The sequence below is a fragment of the Parus major genome, chromosome 3, assembly GCF_001522545.3.
Source record: "Parus major isolate Abel chromosome 3, Parus_major1.1, whole genome shotgun sequence".
NCBI lineage: Eukaryota > Metazoa > Chordata > Aves > Passeriformes > Paridae > Parus > Parus major.
The window spans coordinates 62540207-62561257 of record NC_031770.1 but is presented as its reverse complement, the minus strand read 5'-3'; the positions used below and the strand labels follow the sequence as shown (position 1 = coordinate 62561257).

The window sequence follows — 21051 nt, the reverse complement described above, 5'->3', positions numbered from 1 at the left end:
ATAGAAAATTCAGGTTTATTTTTGTATTATTTATTACGAGTTAAGCATGCTGTGAGTATGTGTGCTGGTTTTGGCTGGGGTAGAATTAATTTTTGTTCACACTGACTGGTATGGGGCTGTGTTTTGGATTTGTGCAGGACACAGGGTTGATAATGTAGAAATGCTTTTGGTTTTGTTGAGCAGGGCTTACACAGGGCCAAGGCTTTTTCTACTTTTTGTACTGACACACTGGAGAGGGAAGTTAGGGGTGCATGGGAGGCTGGGATGAAACACAGCCAGGACAGATGACTCCATCTGATCAAAGGGGTATTTCAGACTATGTGACATCATGCTCAGTATATAAAGTGGGGGAAAGCAGTGAAGTAATTCCTTCTTTTGCTTTGCTTGTATGGGCAGCTTTTGCTTTCCTATTAAACTATCTTCATCTCATCCCAAGAGTTTTCCCAGCTTTTACACTTCTGGTTCCCTCCCTCTTACTACTGGTAGGGGAGTGAGAGAGTGGCTGCAAGGGGCTTGATTGCTGGCTGTGGTAAAACTGTGGCAGTATGTATGAAAAGTTGGGTCCTGTAAGGACCTTCAGTGGTCTCTATATCCTGGAGCTTGATTTTTCCATGGTGAGCATAAAGCATCTCAAAAGGTTTTGACTATTTTATGCTTTGTCAGAAATTAACTCGTAGTTATGTGAAGGCATCAGATCAAAAAAAAAGGTGTCTAATGAGTATTCCATTTATAGCCCTAAATTATTTTTAAACCAGTTTTCATGAATCTAGATCCTTCTTGATGATTCAACAACTAGAATAATTATCTTCATAGCATGTATATAGAGAAATATTTCTTTGTTCTCTACACATTCAGTATCAATGAAGTACTTCTGTTTCATCAGGATATTGAAAGACAGTCAAACAACTGTCTCTCTTTAACAAAAAAATTGTTTCTTTGTAACAAAAAAAGTGATAGGTCTTCTGAGGTCCAGATTTCAGGCTTCCATTCCTTGTAACTTGTCTATGCTCTTGATCCCTCTTTGCCTACATCAATATGATCTATCTGAAAAAGCAGGTGTTATTTTACTTTTTGTAAGTTGTAGGGAAGAAGTGGAGATTCGTTCTAACAGTGTGTATGGCACAGGTTTTTTTTGTCTAAAAATAGATTTAGACAACAAATTAAAAATACAGTGTTGTCACTCTATATGTTATGATAAGTAGGGGTAAAGGATGTTCACTTTCTTTAAAGATGTAGGAAGCACAAAACAACCATGTACTTAGAGCTCTAAGTTTGTCATGCACTACAGGGAATGTAGAAATATCCTGCACTCTGGACAAATGATGAGCAAATATAGCCCAGTATGGGCTTGCTCTCCCCAGCACCATTGTCAAGGAGCTCACTGCCAAGGTAGGAGAGGTTCAGGGACAAAATTCTGTCCTCATGTGGTGAGAGGCACACCTGACTCTAGTATTGCACCTGACAGGCAGCTCCACTTTAAGGACATGACATCCTTGGTTTGAGGAGTGGAAATGTTCCAGTCAACTCTAGCAGTGCAAATTTAGGCTCTCAAATTGAAAGGAAGGACTTTGCCAAAGTTTTATGCCTGAAGTGAAATGTTATTGGCTACCATGGTTTCATTGGTGTCCTTGTGAAGGAGTGAAGTAGTGATTATGAAATGAGTGGTTTGAACCTCTGTAAATCCAAGAAAATTGTAATAATTCGAAGGAAAAATAAACAAAACTCCTACGCAAGTAGTATCAGTAAAAAAGAGAAACTCTTCTCTGTTTTTATAATAGCCCAAAAAATTCCAATATCCTTATGTTCTACATAATTTTGTGGGAATGGGGAATGTCAGAGGATTTTGTAAAAATATTGTTTAGAGTTTGAGCTGATTTATGTTCTTGTTTGAATTCCACCTGTGTATATTTTTGATTTTAGACTGTTTCTTATTTTAATTCCTTTTGTTCTCAAAGAGAAACAGGAGGAAAATGAAAAGCAACCTATTTTTTAAAGGATCAGGGTCTCAGCAGCCAGCTCTAGTATTTGGAGATGTGTAAGAGACTGGAATGTTAATGGTTAATGACTCAAACTATTGGCCATTTGCAAAAGCATCAGGGTGCACAGATATCACCAGAGTGTACAAGAAGGGTGTTGGACAAGATCAAGGAAGAGGTGAAAATCCTGTGAGGTGCGAAAGTGCTTTTTATTATGCCAAAGTCCTCACACAAGTGACTCAGCTCTGAAAACTCCCCTCCAGGGAAGTAGCAGGACACCTTTCGACTGGAAAGAATTCTCCTTTCTGATGGGCCGTAATTGATTCAACCATGCTGATGTAAGAGGCAGCTGTAATGTACTAGAAGGTGTCATAAAACATCAAAGACTCTTCACTTGGTGAGAAGAAAAATACAATTAGAAACTATAGTGGCATCTCAGTTCACTAGGTGATATGTAATTAAAAGGGTAGAGGGAGTGGGAAATTTCACTGATTTACCGAATCTGATATTAATACTTTTGTTTTGGCATCTAAAACCTGACATAAATGCACTGCATTACAATTTTTTTGTACATCAGGATTATTGCCATATACTAAAACTAAGTCCATTTCTAGCTTTATTTCTAGTCACACAACATCACAGAATCATAGGTGTGTCTCACATGGCTTTAGTCTTGTGAAAGCTACTGAGATCTGCTCTTAACAGCAAGTGAAGAAAGACTTGTTCCTCTCATGTGTGATTCATCCTAACCCTCTGATTTTTATTTTAGATTAGGTGAACTCATCAGCAGCTACAAGTCTCTTTCATTGATTACAGACTTACCATTAAATGCCTTAGACTGGACACCTGACAAAACAGAGATAAAGTGAGACAAATCACATTAAGTGCCTTTTCACTGATATGGTTCCATATTCACTCTGAGCATTAGCTTTTTTTTCTATATAGTCACGTCTTCACTGTGACCCATTGGGAAATCAGAAATACAGCCTCAGAGCCTGCTCAGTTTGTTTTATAGATTTATTCTCACAAAGACTAAAGTAACAGAAATATATAATACAGATGGATTTTTTTTTTTTCATTCCTCTACACATTAAGGCAGCTCCAGATGCAGAATTTAGTCCAGTTGCAGGAATCTTAAACAACAGGATTTAATTTCTTTATGTTGGTGTTACTTGACATTCCTGAAAGAGTAGTTGTGCCAGTGGGATTCACAAAGCTTTCACTACTGATGTGAGGTCTGATTTACCAGAAAGAAAATTGATGCAGCTAATGTTGTCAAAAATATCTGAAGATATGCCATAGTGTTGACTGTCAGAACACAATAGTTTCAATGAAACACCTCAAATGCTGTTTTAGAAGCTGGTTAAAGATGAATATTATTTCTTGTCACTTCAGAATTCCTTGCTTACAAGCAAGGAAAAGAGTAAGGATAGGGCAAGAGTGGGGGCTGTGAGGTGATTTTCCTTGCTCCAAGGCAGGATCAGCTATTACAGTGCCTCTCTTGACACATGTTTATCAAACCATTCCTTTAAAAGTTATGAAAATTCTGTGGGGTTTAAAATTTCCCACTTATTAAGTATTTCTACAGCTAGACAGTGGTATCTAACATTTAACCAAAACCCTGAAGTATTTATATTTTTTGCTTTGATAGTTGAAGCTAGGCAGAGAGTCTAATCCCATTTTTATTTCTGCAGTGAGAGGAGTATATGCATTTTCTTCTTTTTGTCCTCACACATCAGAATTTTAGTCAGCAACCAGAATCACATTTCTGGAAGTAATACACCATGCAGATCAAAAGAGTTGGAGCCTACTCTGCAGGAAAAAATATTATTAGATATGAATATTTGTTGACATAGAGAATTCCTAGTATTGTTATATGGGGATATACTTTTTAGCAACACAAAGGCAGAATTATTAAGCCCAGGGCTGCTGTTTGCAAAAACATGTAGTGGTTAAAAAGACTGAGTTGGTTTCTGTTGTGTCATGAGTGTCTGGGAGATGCAGGCAATGGAACAAATGTTTCACAGAATCTTGTGGAAGGCTGAGACAGGAGCTGTGGGAAGGGAAGAAGTTTTACTGGTGTAATATCAGGCTCTGCACTTCTTTTCCTGAGCTTAGATAGAAGATACTCATCTCATGGGATAGTAGTGATTATTGTTTTTCTTTGACAAAGAGAGAACAGTTGCATTTTCTAATATTTGTTCCAATATAAAATAAATTAAACATATGAAGAAGCCTTTGAACACATTTAAAGACTAGAAAAGAACAAAATTAATTAATTTTGGTAAGGAGTTGGTTTTCTGTCAGACACGATGAGATCTGGGGCCTTCTGTTTTTGTTTCTTGTACCAGTGGGAGTATAATAGAAATTATTTCCCATTGAAATTGAGTTAGGGAATAGAATTCATTACATTTTTGTGTAATCCCACATCTTTCTAAGTTTTTAAATTAGACAAGTTTAGCTGTTACTGTTTTATTTTTGTCAGTTTTGAGATTAAGACAAGTATTAACACAATATTAAGACAAGTATTAACACAATATTATACATTGGACTCCAGATGGTTAAAGATAAGATGATTTCTTAGCTAAACTGTCATCATAGTATATAATTACTAATGCGTATCTATTCTTTTTGTTATTGTATGTTATTGAGCTGTGTGCCAGACGCCATGGAAGTATGTTTCAAATGATGGTTACGGATAACAACAATTAACAGAAGAACCAGACTAGAGGAGTTCAGGAGTCCCTTGCTTGGGTTCCTCGTTTGGCATGATTCATGAAGCAAATAATTCCCAGTCTTCACACACATGATGAAGCTCATCTCCATAAATATTTTTCAGACCATATCTGGTGGGTGAGCCAATTACTTGCCTGTGAGGTGACAGCAGTTCAGTCCCCAGGAAGAGCCAAGCTTTCCAGCATTTCAGAGGTGCAAGCCTCCATTGTCTCATATCCAGTGTGTGCCCATCAGTTTTCCAGAGAGCACTGGGATCACACTACACAGAGGCATTTTATTCCCCAGAGGAACTAGCAGTCAAAATTTAGAGTGATGTTTTCCCATCAGTACAGTAAAGTACAGACATGTCAGGATATTTGGGTGCTTGATAGAAAACAGAGAAGAAAGGAAGGGAATGCTAATTTTTTAGAGAGTCAGCAGATTGGGCTGCAGAGCTTGCAGATTTTTGCTGGCTAAGCCAGTTGATTTGATCAGGGATTGATATCCATCAAAGCTAGTACCAAAAATATATTTAAACAAAAGCAGGCAAAGCCTGCTTGTGGTTTGCAAGGGAAATGGCTTGAATTCCTGTTTTGAACATCAACACTGTTCATCCAAAGATAGCCCCTCAGAAATACCTGCAAAATTGAATTCTACTGCCACAGCAAAGAACAGAAAATGCTTGAGAGCAGTAAAATCTAACTTTGTAGCAATGACCTTATGATTTCTTGGTTTCCATTATGTCCAAATCACCCAGAGCCTCATCTCCCTTGTGCCTTGACCTTGCTCTCATCTGCTTTTAGTGTACTTATTCTCTTGCTTCTCATTTCTTCCTGGGGTGGACAACTACTTGCAGATCTGATATATCCTTTCAGAGGGAGGGAGAGGGAAGGAGTGGAAGAAGGTCTTTCTCAGGAAGGAGAGATTCCACTTGCACAGTTGCACTCATATTTGTGTTATTCTCTCACTATTATGTGTGTGATTTTCCACTCAATAGTTATTCTCTGGGCATTTTTTAAATAAGTTTAAAATTGGTTTCATAAACTAGTGCCTAGCTTGGCTATTTTCGAAGGCTTTCTATTAAGCCAGAGTGAGTTTCCAAACTTTTAAATAATTTAAGTCAGTTAATTTCAAAATACAAACCTTAATTTTTAATGTACTAATATGTGCATGTTTAATATGATCTAAGTTGTTGTCGTAGCTAAACATCTCCATATTCTGAAATTAAAAATGTTTACAACTTTCCCACTTTTTTATCTCCTGGAGAATAACAGTGATGGGGTTTATTTAATCTGTGTCTTTTGAAGGTTTTCACAGTAGGAAAAATCTGATTTTCAAAATCAGATACAATAATGATTAGCACAGATTCATCAGTGCATTACACTGAAGTTATTTATTCAGATCTCTGCCTTATGTGAGCCTTCACAGTTGGCAAAATGAAATTTCAAGAGTCACATATAACAGTAAATTGATATAGATTCATCAATATTAATGGGAGAACAGTAACATAAACCATTACTAAAGTGGCTGTAGTTTGGAAAGAAGAGACAGGTCTCCATCACTGGAGACTGGAACCTCTTATAATTGCAGGCAGCATGGGAAAAAGAGAGTGCTTAATCTACAAAGCTTCTTTTATTTTGGCTGAAACAGATTTTAAAGAGTTGCACTATATTCCAGCTTGAGTTTTCTCCATATAAAAGGCCACAGGTTAAAATATAAGGGCCTATTTCAGCCTTAAAATCCAAGAATTTACAAATGTGTGCTGAGGGAGAGTGTTAGGTCTCTGCAAGTGCACCCCCACAGGAATCCTTGCTGTATCCACACACACAGACATTTCTTCTCATCAGTCTCTCTGGTTTTTTTTGCAATGACTGTCAAAGTGCTGATAGCTAGCTAGGGTGTAGCCCCACTAAATGTATTTTTCAAGTGATACCTGTTTGAGCCATCAACAGGTAAGAAGTCAGACACAGCATGAAAAGCATTCATTGCTGGCATCTGGGAAGCTAGCACCTCTGTTGTGTACTTCTGGATTTAATTATTTGCAATTTTTTAAAAACAACCTTTAAATTGTGTGAAATTATTGGAAAAGGTCTTCCTTTGATCTTATTAAAACTATCAAACAACTTAATTTGAATAATTTTCTGTCACTTAAAAGTTTTGGTTAAGACATTTACATGACCAAACTAAAAGAAGAGTCTGATCTAAAAATAGATACAATTTTTTTCTTATACTGGTAGTTCCATCACAAACCTAAAGTCCTCAGCTCCATCCTACAACTGAGTTCTTTGCATCTTAGCTGATGATATTATTTATACAGCATATCAATATTAGAGAAAAAGTGTTAGAGAATGGTTTTAACACTCTAACATATGCATTTATCTAAAAAAGGCAGAGAATTATATATTTTTGGAAGAAAAAGAATGACAATGATTGCATGTGATAAAAGACCCCTTCATAGCAGAGGTCTCAATATGAAGGGTGATAGCTGTCAAATGGGATCATACCCAAAATTGTTAACTGCTCCATTTCTGCAATTTTTTAAGGGAATTTGTCAACAAAATTGCAGAAATCCTCTTCACCGTAGTGTGCCAATCAGTCCCATCCATGACACAGCTGCCCACAGACAGATAAATCTGTAAAATATCCCCATGAATATGTGAATTGGTGTCCATATCTGGATTAATTCTGAAGTATTCTTGTTCTTGATTACATTGACTTGTCATTTTCACTAATTGTAATCCATTGAAACTGTAGGATATCAACAGCAGTCCTATCAGCTAAAAATGCTAAAATATTTTTTCCTTTAAATCATTAACTTTCAGGCAAATTAGAGTAATGCTGCTGGCTTTATTTTCTGGAAGCTGAACCACCCAGATGTTTAATTTTCATGACATTTAGCATTTAATAACCTCACTGTTACTGGTACTCATTTTCTAAATGCCTTTTCTGCTTTTGTTTTGAAAATAAATACATGACAAAATGCTTTGGTACTTCAATTTTCTCTTTTACTCTTTGGGGAAGATTCCAAAATAATTAACTAAATGATCAATCACTTAGGAAATAATGAATTCGGAGCTGGATCCAAATGTCCCTATAATCTATAGGATTCTATTAACTTCTATTACATCTGCCCAAAGATAACAAATCAGTTGGCAAGGCATAAATGATAAAAAACCTCTTGACAATAAACTCAAAAGAAGAATGATCTGTATGATTTAAAGAGTAAGGGTCTCAAAATCTTAGAAAAATTAATATTTTTGTTTCTCTCTGACTTTTTTTTTTTACATTTTTTGTGAATTTAAAAGAACTCTTAATGTTGACTCACCACTCCAGCTCCTTTTCTAGTTTACTAATTTGATTTATCAGAGAACATGTTGTCATTCCAGTTGAAATGTAAGTACGCTAGTATACCTATGTAATCACTTATATGTGTGAGACACCAGAACACTGTATTGACTTTCACACTCAAAAAAATCCATCAAGCAGCAGTGATTTATTCAGATTTTCTCAAGACAGTCTTATACACACTCACAATAAAGCCAAGGAGACTCAGCTGTTTTGGAAAAGGCTGGATGTGTGACTTTGGCAGGAAGATGCACTTTAGAGAGGCGCATGGAAGGTTCTCATCGAGTTGTCTTCATGTTGCCTTTTCTTCACTGAAACGCTACTTCTAAGCCCTAATTTAACAACGTGGTACTCAAGACTTCTCCTTTGCATTGTTTCTTTTATGAAGGAAAAGAAACTCCACAGGAATTGGGTTGCACGATAAATATGCATTTATATCTTTGTCATTCAGCTGGAAAGTATGCCTCCAGTATTAATGTTAGCAGCTTTATTTTCCCATTTCTTTGACAGGTTCAAAACCAAGATGACCTCCATTTTGTAATACCCCTCTTTAGAATTAAAAAAGCAGGCAAATTAAATGTTTTCTGTTTCTCTTTACCATAAGTAGAAATTTTCAGTTTGGTGATTCAGTTTCAAAAAAGATTGCTTTTTTCTTCTAGCTGGAGCTTTACATGAGATTCATGGGAGAACAAATTATTTTCAGAGAAAGATTTAGCATAAAAAAATAAAAAGCTTTAGAATTATGAAAGCAAATAGCACACAAAACAGGAAGAAACTTCTTATTACTTCTGCTACTACCCAAATTCAGCGGTTTGCTGTTTCTGCCACCAGCCATACTAACTAATACAATTTTATTGGTGACAGACAAACCCCAAAGGCTTAAGACATGGGCATGCTTATTGCCTTTAGGTATTCTGAAAGAAAATTAATAGAACATTTCAGGTAAAATCAAATCTGGGAGTCAGTTTGTCTGTTGGCAGAGTATCCTTTAGAATTATAGAATGATAGAATAGTTTAAGGTTGGAGAGGACCTTAAAGATGATTATCTATTGATTATTGTTCTAACCCTCCTGCCATGGGTTAGAACCTCCATACCTTCCACTAGAGCAAGTATCTCAAAGCCCTGTCCAACCTGGCCTTGAACACCTCCAGGGAAGGAGAGTCCACAACCTCTCTGGGCAACCTGTTCCAGAGCCTCACCACCCTCACAGTAAAAATTTTCTCTCTAATATCTAAACTAAACCCAACCTCCTTCAGCTGAAAACCATTCTCTGTCCTGTCACTACATGCTGATGTGAAAAGTCCTTCTTTAGCTCTCTTGCAGGCCCCCTTTAGGTACTGGAAGACTGTTATTAAGTATCCTCGAAGCCTTCTCTTCTCCAGGCTGAACTGCCCCATCTCTCTCAAACTATCTTTATAGGAGATGTGCTCTAGCCCTGTGGTCAGCTTAATGACTCCCTTCTGGACTTGCTCCAGCATGTCAACATCTTTCTTGTGCTGGGGTTCCCAGTCCTGAACACAGTAGTCCAGGTGGGGTCTCACCAGAGCAGAGTAGAGGGAGAGAATTACCTCCTTCGATGTGCTGGCCACACTGCTTTTGATGCAGCCCAGGATACAGATATCTTTCTTCACTTCTAGCACACACTGCTGAGTCATGTCGAGTTTTTCATCTACCACCAGCCCAAAGTCCTTCTCCCCAGGGCTAGCATCTTTCCATTCCCTGCCCAGCCTAAAATTGCTTTTGGGACTGCCCCAAACCAGGTGCAGGACCTCGCACTTGGCATTGCTGAACTTCATCAGGATGAGCTGGGCCCACCTCTCAAACCTGACAAGGTCCCTCTGCGTGTTGTTCCTTCCCTCCAGCGTGTTGGCTGCATCACACACCTGGGTGTCATCAGTGAACTCACTGAGAGTGCACTGAAACCCACTGTCCATGTCACCAATAAAGATGTTAAAAAGCACCAGTCCCAGTACTGAGCGCTGGGGAACACCACTTGGCACTGCTCTCCATTTGGACATTGCACCACTGACTTCGACACTTTGAGCATGATCATCCAGCCAATTCTTTATCCACCCAGTGGCCCACTCATCAGATCCACGTCTCTCCATTTTAGAGACATAGATATCATGTGGGACAGTGCCTTTGTTCAAGTCCAGGGAGATGATGCCTGTTGCCCTTCCCTCTTCTACCACTGCGGTAACCGTATGGAAGAAGGCCAAGAAATTTGTCAGACACGATCTGACTTCAGTGATGCCATGTTGGCTGCTTCCAATCATCTCATTATTTTCCACCTGCCTTAGCAGAGTTTCCAGGAGGAGCTGCTCTATGATCTTGCCAGATGCTGAGGTGAGACTGACTGACCTGTCATTCCCTGGTTCTTCCTTATCTCCCTTTTTAAAAATGGGTATTATGTTTCCCCTTTCCCAGTCAGTGGGAACTCCGCCAGATTGCCATGACTTCTCAAATATGTTGGATAGTGGCATAGCCACTTCCTCAGACAGTTCTTTCAGTATCCATGGTTGTATCTTGACAGGTCCCATGGACTTGTGCACCTTCAGGTTCCTTAAACGGTTTTGAGCTCGGTCTTTTCCTGCAATGGCTGGAGAAGAAAAATGGAACAGCTTAGGTTTTCCTTAATAGAGAAAAAGAATCAAGTCAAAGGGAACTATTTGAGCAAGAACATATTTTACCTTTTGAGAATAACCAACTCATCCAAAGAAAAAGGCTCAAAATTGTAGACAAATTCTATCTATTGAGTATTGGTAAAAGAGCTAAGTATTAAAAGTGGTATCTGGAAAGCGCAATTTCTAGAATACTTTCCCAAAAGGAAGTATTACTGAGTGAATTGCTAGACTTTTGGACCAAGCAAACAGAAAAAAAAAAAAGTATTCTAAAAATTTTACTAATCTCTACCATAATAAAAGACAAAACTGAAAACTGAAGAAAACTCTTCCTCAGTATGAGAAGTATTTACTACATTGACTAACACCCAGTCCTTGAGATGTGAGGATGTCAGAACAAATGGTTGTGTGGAGTATGTATCACAAAAAACATGCATACACAGAAATCCATTAACCAAGAGAAAACCCAAAAAATGTTATCTTATTTCATTTTTTAATCAAACTGTCTAGGAATTCAGCACTGGGAGGTATACTCTGTTTTGCCCACAGGTGAATAATATGACTCCTTAAGTATTTGGCCAATTGGGAATTTCTGGAGAACTTTGTTCAGGATAAATGGATGGTATGCAAGCTAGAGATCTAGTGACCTTTTTAGGTGTATAAATAATACATGTTTCATATTTTCAATTGCTTTTGTATTTCTTCCTTCTGGAGAACTAAAGGGAGGCAGAAATATCACCTCCTTTAAGATGAATCTTTAGGAAATACTACTCTTATGTACAGATCCTGCCTAAGAATTCTTTTAAAGAATTTTGTATTTCCTTTTGTTTTGTCAATTACCTGCCCCTCACCTCTTTCATCACTACTACTCACTCATGTAATACTTTTAATTTTTAATTGGCTTCCAAAATCTTCAATCCCTGGAAAGAAGTGCTGCCAATGGTATGTAACTGAGGACAGTCAGATGCTGACTGTCTTAAATTCAAAGCAGCTTAAGTGGCCAGTGTTCTCCCTAAGGGGGTAAGTCTCTCATTTCTTACTCTACTAAGAGGTGAAAGAAAAGTTGTAGGATAGGAAAGGGAAAAGGGTTTCAGCTGTTCTCCTCAGTGCCTGTGTCCTAGCAGATAAAGACATCTCTCTAAAACTGTGCTTACTGCACTTCTATTATGTTGTCTTAGAGTTTTTATCAGGGAGAATTTGGCATCTAAACAAGACTATACTAAGTAGTTAATGGCTGTGTATAAAAAGAAAATAGCTGTGTGTTTCCAGAGTTGGGAATTGGTGGGATAATTTTTTGTGGCAACGTACAATTTATGTATGTTGTGTCTTGTGTTCTAAGTGGTGACTCCAAGTGTGGGACAAGTAGTATTTTGTTGATTTTTCAGTAGGACATACAGGATCTGTGTAACAACCAGCTGTGGTGGGTCAGCCTTGGTTAACAACTAAACCTCCACCCAGCTGCTCACTCCTGCCTTCAGGGAGAGAAAATAGGAAGAACAAGAATGAGAAAGCTCATGGGTCAAGCTAAAGACTGGCAGATTGTTTACTAATTACTGTTGAGAACAAAGAAGAATTGAGGAAAATAAGCTCACAAAAATGTGTGATTTCACGATTTGCATAGTGGGAAACAGAGAAAGGCAAATATTAAATTAGCATCTTTCCTCCCCTTTCTCAAGCTTAGAGTCACTCTTCACACCAGTCCCTGTAAGTAATGGTTGGCCTACGGTGGTTCCTCTTCACTGCTTTGTCCTTCTCAGATTTTTAGCCTGCTCTGGCATGGGTGTTCCTCAGGCTGCAGGGAAATCTCTGCCCTGGTGCTGAGCAGCTCATCTTCTGACCTTGGTGTTCCATCTTCTGCTTCTCACTCTTTTTGTTCCTCCTCTCTAAGTCTGTGTCATTTTCAAACCTTCCTTACTTTCCCCAAGGCACCGTGGCCATGGCAGCAGGGCTCAGCTGTGCCCTGAGGTGGGTGCCTTGGAGCTGTCTGGAACCAGCCGTGTCCAAGCCAGGACATCCTCACAGTGGTCACCCAGCACCTGGGCACCTGCAATGCTGTGCACCAGCACAGTTAATCACTGAAGAAGGCTAAGTCTTCTTACCCAGAGTTTCTGACCACACCCTCACTCACTGGCGCAATAGAAATGAGCCATTAAGAAAAGCTCTGTTTCACTGGAAGGTTTTAAAATGGATGAAATCGGACTCCAGCTGTGGCATGGGTAAGAGTATGAAACTGAATAGGGCTGAGGATGAGGTCTGAGGACTGCACCAGCAAGAGTAAACAGCTCTAGGTCAGGCAGCAGTGTAAAACTTATCTTACTGGTCTTGCTGGAAACTGGCCGCTCCTGTTGGCTTCATCAGGATCTCAGCACCTCAGAGAAAACCGCGCAGGCAAACTGCTGAGTGACACACCCCATGTGTGGGATGACTCATCAAACTCTGCAGGGCAAAGGAGTCTTGAACCCCAGTGCAGATATGAGCAATTGCAGTTGTATCACCTCCAGGGTGTAGTCTTTTTCCCACACCAGCCCATCTGCCTTAACCATTGCTGGTACAGGCAAGCCATAGGTCCTGGGGGGTGTGGGCTTCAGGAATCCCACCAATTTTTGCAGTTCAGTTTCTTGGTGGCCATTTTCTTAATTGTCTGAACTATAAACTTGTCATTGGAGATCACAGCTTTTTCTGTACTGGTTGTGCAGTTGTATTATAAATAAGCAGTTTGATGAACATAAATGGTTTGGTGTAGATGAAGTCCTACCTTGAATGACTGCAGCAACCATTTAGATTTCCATATGTCAGAGTGTAATCAATAAAGAGTGTAAAAAAGCTGGCTAAGTATTGCTAAAAGCCCATTAGGAGTAAATACAATGCTGGATGGGTAATTTTTCCAGCCTAATTGCATCTTTATAATCAGAAGATTTCTAAGGCTTGCATATGTAAACCCTTGTCCTGCACTTTTGAATTCACAGAACAACATATCACAGTCACTGAAACAGGGTTTATATTTTTTATTTTCCAAAATGTATAACAATCAGCATAAGATTTTGCAATATTTAAGGCTAATTTGAGTAAAACCATGCAAACCAGGAAATTTTTTAGTTTTCAGGTGAATCTAAAGAGAAAACCCCTTGCCTCTCTGAGAGTGGACCTGTTTTTTCTGCTTTTCCAGGCAGTAACTAAGATTAGGAAACAACATTAAATTATTGATTTTACATCACTTATGCAATTATATAAATTGTTCATATTTCCAAAGCTTTCAGATATCTAACATTGAAACATATCTAACATTGAAACATATCTAATTGAAACATTATGGAAATGAGATCTAGAACAAATTCTTGTCATTTCCCATCTCAGACAGGAAGGAAGGATTAAGGCCTAATTATAATGAAAAAATTATGTTTTTGAAGGAAGATGAAAAAATATAAAGGTTGATAGTATATAATTTTTTTGTCCTGATTATTTGTGTTAGATAAAATCTTGAATTAACTGATTTTTCAGAAAGTTAAAATCTCATTTTTAAGATAGCTTTCACAGTAAAAACCTAGGGCAATAACATCCATCATAATATATACAAAATCATAAATTTGAAAGGGAAAAGTTGCTGAAAATATAAAAAGTGACACCAAAAGAAAGCTGAAGATCATCATTCTACCATTAAAAATTCTCTGCTGGCAGTGCTATCTCCGGAGCAGATTTGACAGGAGTCTGTGGGGACATTCACCTCCAACACTCATATCTATTGTGTGATTCTACATGGGAATAGCTACTTCTTGAGCAGGACCTGTTCCTGCCTCTTTCTGGTCACCACTACCTAAATTGCTTCTTGCAATGACACCTTTTGCAGCACATGACCTGTGCAATATCAGAGCCCATTAAGACCAAGGATCCAATTCACATAAGGCCATGACCAGTAATCAGAGAATACCAACAGGACCCAGCAGTGTAACAGCAAAGCTTTCTGAATTACACTAATCTGTCAAAGAATCAGCTGTCCAAAACTCACATGAGTCAATTATTTGATTAAAGTAAGATGGATGGGCAGAGAGAGTGTAAGAGAGAGGAGGCAAATGCTGTCTTGGTCTATAGTAAAAATAAAAAAGTGATATAGAATTTTTGGCGTGTTCAGACTCTACAAGTAGTGGGTTTTCACAAAGAGGATCATATTGCTTCAGCAGGTAACTACATAACTAAGGTCACTGCTGAATATTTCCCAGATTAAATGCAAAAATATAGTAAGGAAATGCAAACAAATAGCAGCTTGTACAAATGCATTATTTACATACCAGGCATAGACCAGTGAGATGCCAATTTTCATTCATGTGCCTTTAAATGGATCAAATGCCATCTTGTCTCTTTTTTAGGGCAACAGATCCTTTATTTCTACATAAATGCACAAAAGAAGGTTGAGGACAAGCACATCTACTTTCAGTTCTACTGTAAGCCATTTACAGTATTGTGCTGTGAGGAAGTCCATTCATTTCATCTAGTAAAATGAGATACCTGGGTTATTTCATGTGTTTATGTTTCATTTTCTTCTGATTCTTTCTTTGTTGGGGTTTTGTTTTTTGCTGTTGTTCACTGATCTGAGATAGCATTAAATTCACATAATTACTGGAAATTTGAGTTGCTTTAGTTTTGTGAATGGCATCTCACATCCTAGCTTTTCATCTGGCTTAAGCTAATAGCAAATTGTTGGGTGGTATGTTATCCATTTACATGGTTTTTGCTGCAAAACAATCTGATTTAGCTGCAGAAGAAAAGTGGAAGCACTATAATTATTTCATTTGTTTCTTCAGACCTTCATGTTGGTAAAACAGTGATTTTCCTAGCCTTTGACATGTGGTTTCACTTTCTCTTCTCACTTTGGGCCTTAGGAAGAGAAGAACTTGTATTTTACCAACAGGCAGGGCAAACAGTCCATGCTTTTACAGTTTCAGACTAAATAGAAAATTCATCATTAGCATGACTTGTGGAGTCAACTTACTGATAGTGTATTGAGCTGCTCCAAGTAAGTGTGAGCTTCAGGCTACACTGGTCAATGAGACATAAAAATAGCACCAGTCACAGAGCACATTTTCATGACTTAGTGAGGCATTTTCCTGTCAGAAATTTGATTGAACGTTAAGAAGAAATGGTTTAGGATTGCAGCTAGTCTTGCAATCTTGCTGATATAAGAGCTACATTCAACCTTTCACTCCTTAGATAAGATTAAATGGAAAACAGACTCACTTCAATGCTGAGCATGTAGGTAAAGTAAAACAAGAGCAAAAGAGGCATGGAAACACACGCACATGCTCACACACACAGTCACATCAATGCTTTGTTAGCATTGCAGCCTTTCCATGAGAAACTGGGCACTGTTACATTTCTACCTTTGTTAAGCACAGTTCATTACTGCTTGTTCTGCCATTGCCCCATGGAAACCTTTTCCAGGTACATGTGTGCAAGCGGATCACATTCTTGCAATGACAAGTACCACTGTAGCTACTGTGGACCTCAGCAGAAAAGATAAAGTGCAAAATGTCAGTGATCATTGGACTCAGTCTCTCTACTGCCCCGGTTTCCTTGTCTTTCTCTTGGAAGTCTTTGAGTGAGTCTTTTCTTCCTTGTTTGAAGGGGGATTAATAGGAAATTGCAGGCCAAATCCATTAGGTCCATTTAGGAAGACACATTGAAAGTAGCGGACAGGAGCTAGGAAAACAAGGAAGAGATGATTAATGTTTATGGTTTCCAAACTGGGGCCATGAGTCTATTCCATGTTCTTTCAGAAAACATCTGCATGATTTCATTCCCATTAAGTCACAAATCTCTAGTGTGATCACAAGCCAGGTTTCACATATCAGCAAAAGCTCAATGAGAGATTTTGTAGCACAAGATGAGAAATTATTGTCAATTTCACATTTAAATACATCATTTCTCTCAGTGTTACAATCCTACTTCTCCCAGAGTACTTGCATTTTGGGATATCTGAATGTAAGCCCCAAAAATTCACACATATATTTGCTGGTTTTATATTTCACAGTGACTTTCAGAAATATTGAAGAGTTCCAAAAAGACTCATATTGAATTCATATCTAACTCATATCTATTTTATTAGACTTCAGATGAATTATCATTTATGGTGAATAAAAGGATCATAAATTTCTCTACCTATTTTCTGACTTTTCAAAGTCATGGATGTTTTTCCCCTTTTAATTTTCGTGTGTTATGTATGTAGTTGTACTTTCCATCACATTTTAAAAGCTTTCAAGAGCACATACTTCAGCACAGACGAAATTGATCTAATTAGCTTCAAAACTGAGTTTTGCACTGTGAGACTAACATTGACAAGATTTTAAAAGACAACTATTAGTCAGCTGTGTGTTTGGGAAAATGACAGGAGGAATGTTGGCATCTGAAACAAGTTAGTTTTCATGCAATTTTCTGATGACTTTTTCTTTCCCCTGCTGTTCATCCCATATTAAAAAAAAAAAAAAAAAATAAAAAAAAATTAGGTGTTCCCTATGACAATTCTAAACTGAGATGGACTCCAGGGCTCCCTGCATTACAAACTGGTTCAGGATTTGTTTACTGACTTCCAGGTCCCATTAAAAGGTGGAAAACAGAGTAGTTTGTCAGAAATGTTGTATATTCAATCCAGTTGTATTATCCTCTGGTTTTCTTGCCTGACTCATGCAAAAGTTATGTCTTTTTTGTCTAAAAGCACACTTTAATATAAAATTGAAAATTAGATCCTTCTGGATCTAATGACTTACTCCTTTTTCAGTAAGTCTAAGAATGGAAATTATTTTTTCCCCAAATTCTCAGTGTTTCTGTTTCTCTGTGAGATGGATCTCAGATTTTTTTAGAAAACAGAAATAAAGCAAATCCCCTGATTAGAGTTCACAGCCTAAATGTGTCAGGCCAAGGTTCTCCTATGAGGCTTGACAAGCCATGGATTGAGTAATTTTGTTAAGTCCTCCACTACTGACCTTTCTATGTACACACTTGGGCAGAACCAGGGCATTTCTGAGATATAATTTCAACAAATAGTCTTATTCCATTATTGAACTAAGGTAATCTTTATGAGCAAAATTAACTAAAAACAATATATTGCCACAAGAACTGCTATGACAAAAACCGGTATTGTCCTACCAAAATACTTAAAGATTTTTCAGTCAGATCTTTAAAAAGAATGCCACAAACACTAAATCTCCAAAAATTTAATCACAGTGGATGCGAGACTGACAAAGAGAAATTCCTTAAAGGAAGAAAAATGCCAATTACAAATTCACTTTTTACTGTCAAAAGTAAACTATTTCTGTGTATTTCTTTTATGGATACAAAAATGAAAATAAAAAAAGTCAATTACACTCTTCTTCATGAAGAAGGCAAGTGGGGCACCATGCACCTTCTAGCCACAATAAATACAAATAAATTTTTTATTTATGGGTAAAAAGTTATTACCCCCATGTGTTTCACATGCTATCAGAATGCAACAATTCACATCTCTTTTCTTCACATGCATTTGCAAAGTTCTCTAAAAGATTAACTTACACAGATACATACTTACAAGTATTTAAACATGGTTATGTTATGTACTGCAATTATAGCATGCCTGACACCACAATGTTTTCCAGAGGTGTTACCTATCATTATTCTTAGACCACTAGTAGAACTGGCTGCTGCAATCATTTAATTTGAAAACCTCATGCATAATCTATCGTTAAAAGCCACTGAATTCATGAAGGGAAAAGGAAAGGGCAAACTTGAAGATTTTTGCAACTCAGCCAGCAGCTACAAAATAATTATGTGGCGCATAATTCTAAATTGGAAAACAGGAGATAGAAATTAATTATTTTGAAAAGTATTATCTAGGAATTATGTTTATTTGAAATATGTAATGCTGAATATCACTTTATAATTGTTTATTTGGAGTGTTAATGCTTTGTTGTGTTATTTCTATCTGCAGTGTTTGTGAAGTAAGCCCTGGTTTTTGGCTGGTATGTACTCATGTTGATTGCAATATGTTGAAGTGATAGTCAAATGTTTATATAGCCTATTACTTATCATCTATCTTTAGAAAACATCAGAAAAATGCTGCTTAAAGAGGAACCTCAGGAAAAATAGGGGTAGTAGTAATGACTTTTGTTAAACTTTCTTGCTAATTGTTTCCATAAGGCTAACACAATTTATTTCCAATTTGTGAAAATTTGTGCTGAAATCAGCTGCAGGCTTTTTTTTTTTTTTTTTTTTTTTTGGAGGAGGAAGACAAATATCCCCAAAAGGTATATATAAAAAAAAAAAAAACAAAAACAAAAACTCCCCAAAACCCTCACCCAACGAGGTGTTTTGTTTATTTCTCTGTCTGAAGAGTAGAAGCAAGATGGGATAAACACTGCAAATGGGACAGGAATAAGAACAAGGAACTAGGAAAGGCAGGATATGTAAAAATGGCTTTAAGGTAAGGAGGAAAAAACAATCATGCTTCTTCCAGGATGTGCTGGTTTTGGCTGGGGTAGGTTTGTTTTCTTTATAGTAGGTAATATGTGACATTATTTTGGATTTCTTCTGGAAAGAGTGCTGATAATTCAGGAATGGTTTAGCTCCTGCTGAGCAGGATTGACACAATCAAGGCCTTTCTGCCTTTCACCCCACTGCACCAGTGAGGGGTTGGTGTGTACACAAGGAGTAATGGGGGACACAGCCGGGATAGCTGACCCCAACTGACCACAGGGCTACTCCTTATTGTGTGGCATTGTGCTCAGCAGATACAGCTGGAGGAAGAGAGAAGAGGGCATTAGGACTAATGACATTTGTTTTCCCAAGAAATGGTTATGCATGCTGGAGCCCTGTTTTCTTGCAGGTGGTTGAATGCCTGCCCGTCCATGGAAAGGAGTGAAAGAATTCCTTGCTTTGCTTTGCTTGAGTATGTGGCTTTTTGTTTTATCTATTAAACTGTCTTTATCTCAACACATAAGCTTTGAAAGAACATTTGTGACTTTTTTTCAATAGCTTACAAATACAAAAAAAAAAAAATTAATAATTTTAAATTGTTTTTTCCTTGGAATTAATCTGAAATATTTTGTTCTGAAAAGTCCCTGTTTTCTTCAAATGTTCTTTTGAGGATTAATTAATTAATTAAGGCAGAATGCTTAATGAATTTATCCTAATACTAAGGCAATGTTTACACCTGATTTAAAACTTAAGTAGATTCACTTGGTAAAAGACTAAACTATTTTGATATGTTGTAGTGTATATGTGATCTAGTGGCTACAGTTACAAGAGTACAAGATTTGATAAGCAAGGTGTTATGTTTCCAAATGTACATAGAAAAAGACGTAATTTTCAGGTTTTGGAAATAGTCAAACTATTAGAAAAGTCTTTTTTCCCATGCTACCTTTGTAGGTTGTGTCCTATTAATTCTCCCAGTGCAAAACTACTGACTTATAAAAGCACATTTCATCATCATTCCACAATTGAATGGATCATTTATATTTTAGCTAATTAAACAATAGACTTTGAAATATACATACTGCAAATTTCCATATTTTCTGGTAATTATCTCTTTTTTTTTTTTTTTATGGCTGATGAATTTCATACTTTTTGTAAACTGAATTGTCTGTCTCTAGTATATTCTAACTTGTTAGGTAAAACAATGTCAGCTGCCCATATAGTAAGGATGAAATTTGCAGGATGAAATTGTTTCTGTCTTGCAATTTGTATTATCGCTTTACAATTTCTGTTTCATGTTACCCTACTTAGGCTGCTTTATCTAGCAAACCTCAGCTGCAAAACATGCAGATAAGAAGTTCATTCAGAAAATACATCTTTGGAACTGTCCACAACAGTGCTATGATACAAACCATAGTCAAGAGAACAATTTAAATTTTGGCATGCAAATAGGAATACAAATAGATCCCACACTGCCTTTGTAATTCCCACACTCTATATGAATGCAGAATGTGTCTTTTAAACTGGAGAGGGTTCTGACTTTAAATGTATTGTCTCATCTCTTCAGAGCAAATGTTATCAAAAAGAAAAAAGGAGGAACAGTAGGAGAAAAATGTGGTTTAACAGTAGATGTATGAAATAGACATTATTATCAGCTTAAGCAGGAAAAAAAAAAAAAGCATTATATCTGGGATATACTTTTGTATAGGATGGATTTTACGAGAATTTATATAATTACTTAATTTCCCCTTATCAGTGCAACTGAGGAAACAGAAAAGTCAATGCTGGAAAAGTGTCATAGCAGTGTTTTTAATGCATTAGAACTGGTGCTCTTATATGAGGACATGGGATACCTAAGACAAATTAATTTCTAAAAGGCTGGAGGAAGGGATATTTGTTTCTTTTTCACTTTGTGAAGGGAACAGGAACTTTACTCCTCTTCCTCCTCCAAAAAAAAAAA

At 37.3% G+C, this 21051-nt stretch overlaps 1 protein-coding gene across 1 annotated transcript in view; it reads right to left on the bottom strand.

Annotated features, from left to right (window-relative positions):
* Window positions 1-8163: 8163 nt before the first annotated feature.
* LOC107202466 overlaps window positions 8164-21051 on the bottom strand; it is a 65770-nt gene continuing 52882 nt past the window's right edge. The window contains exon 15 of the mRNA XM_019005882.2: window positions 8164-10636. Coding sequence (XP_018861427.1) covers window positions 9138-10636 — 1499 coding nt within the window. The 3' untranslated portion in view covers window positions 8164-9137. The remainder of the gene's footprint in view (window positions 10637-21051) is intronic.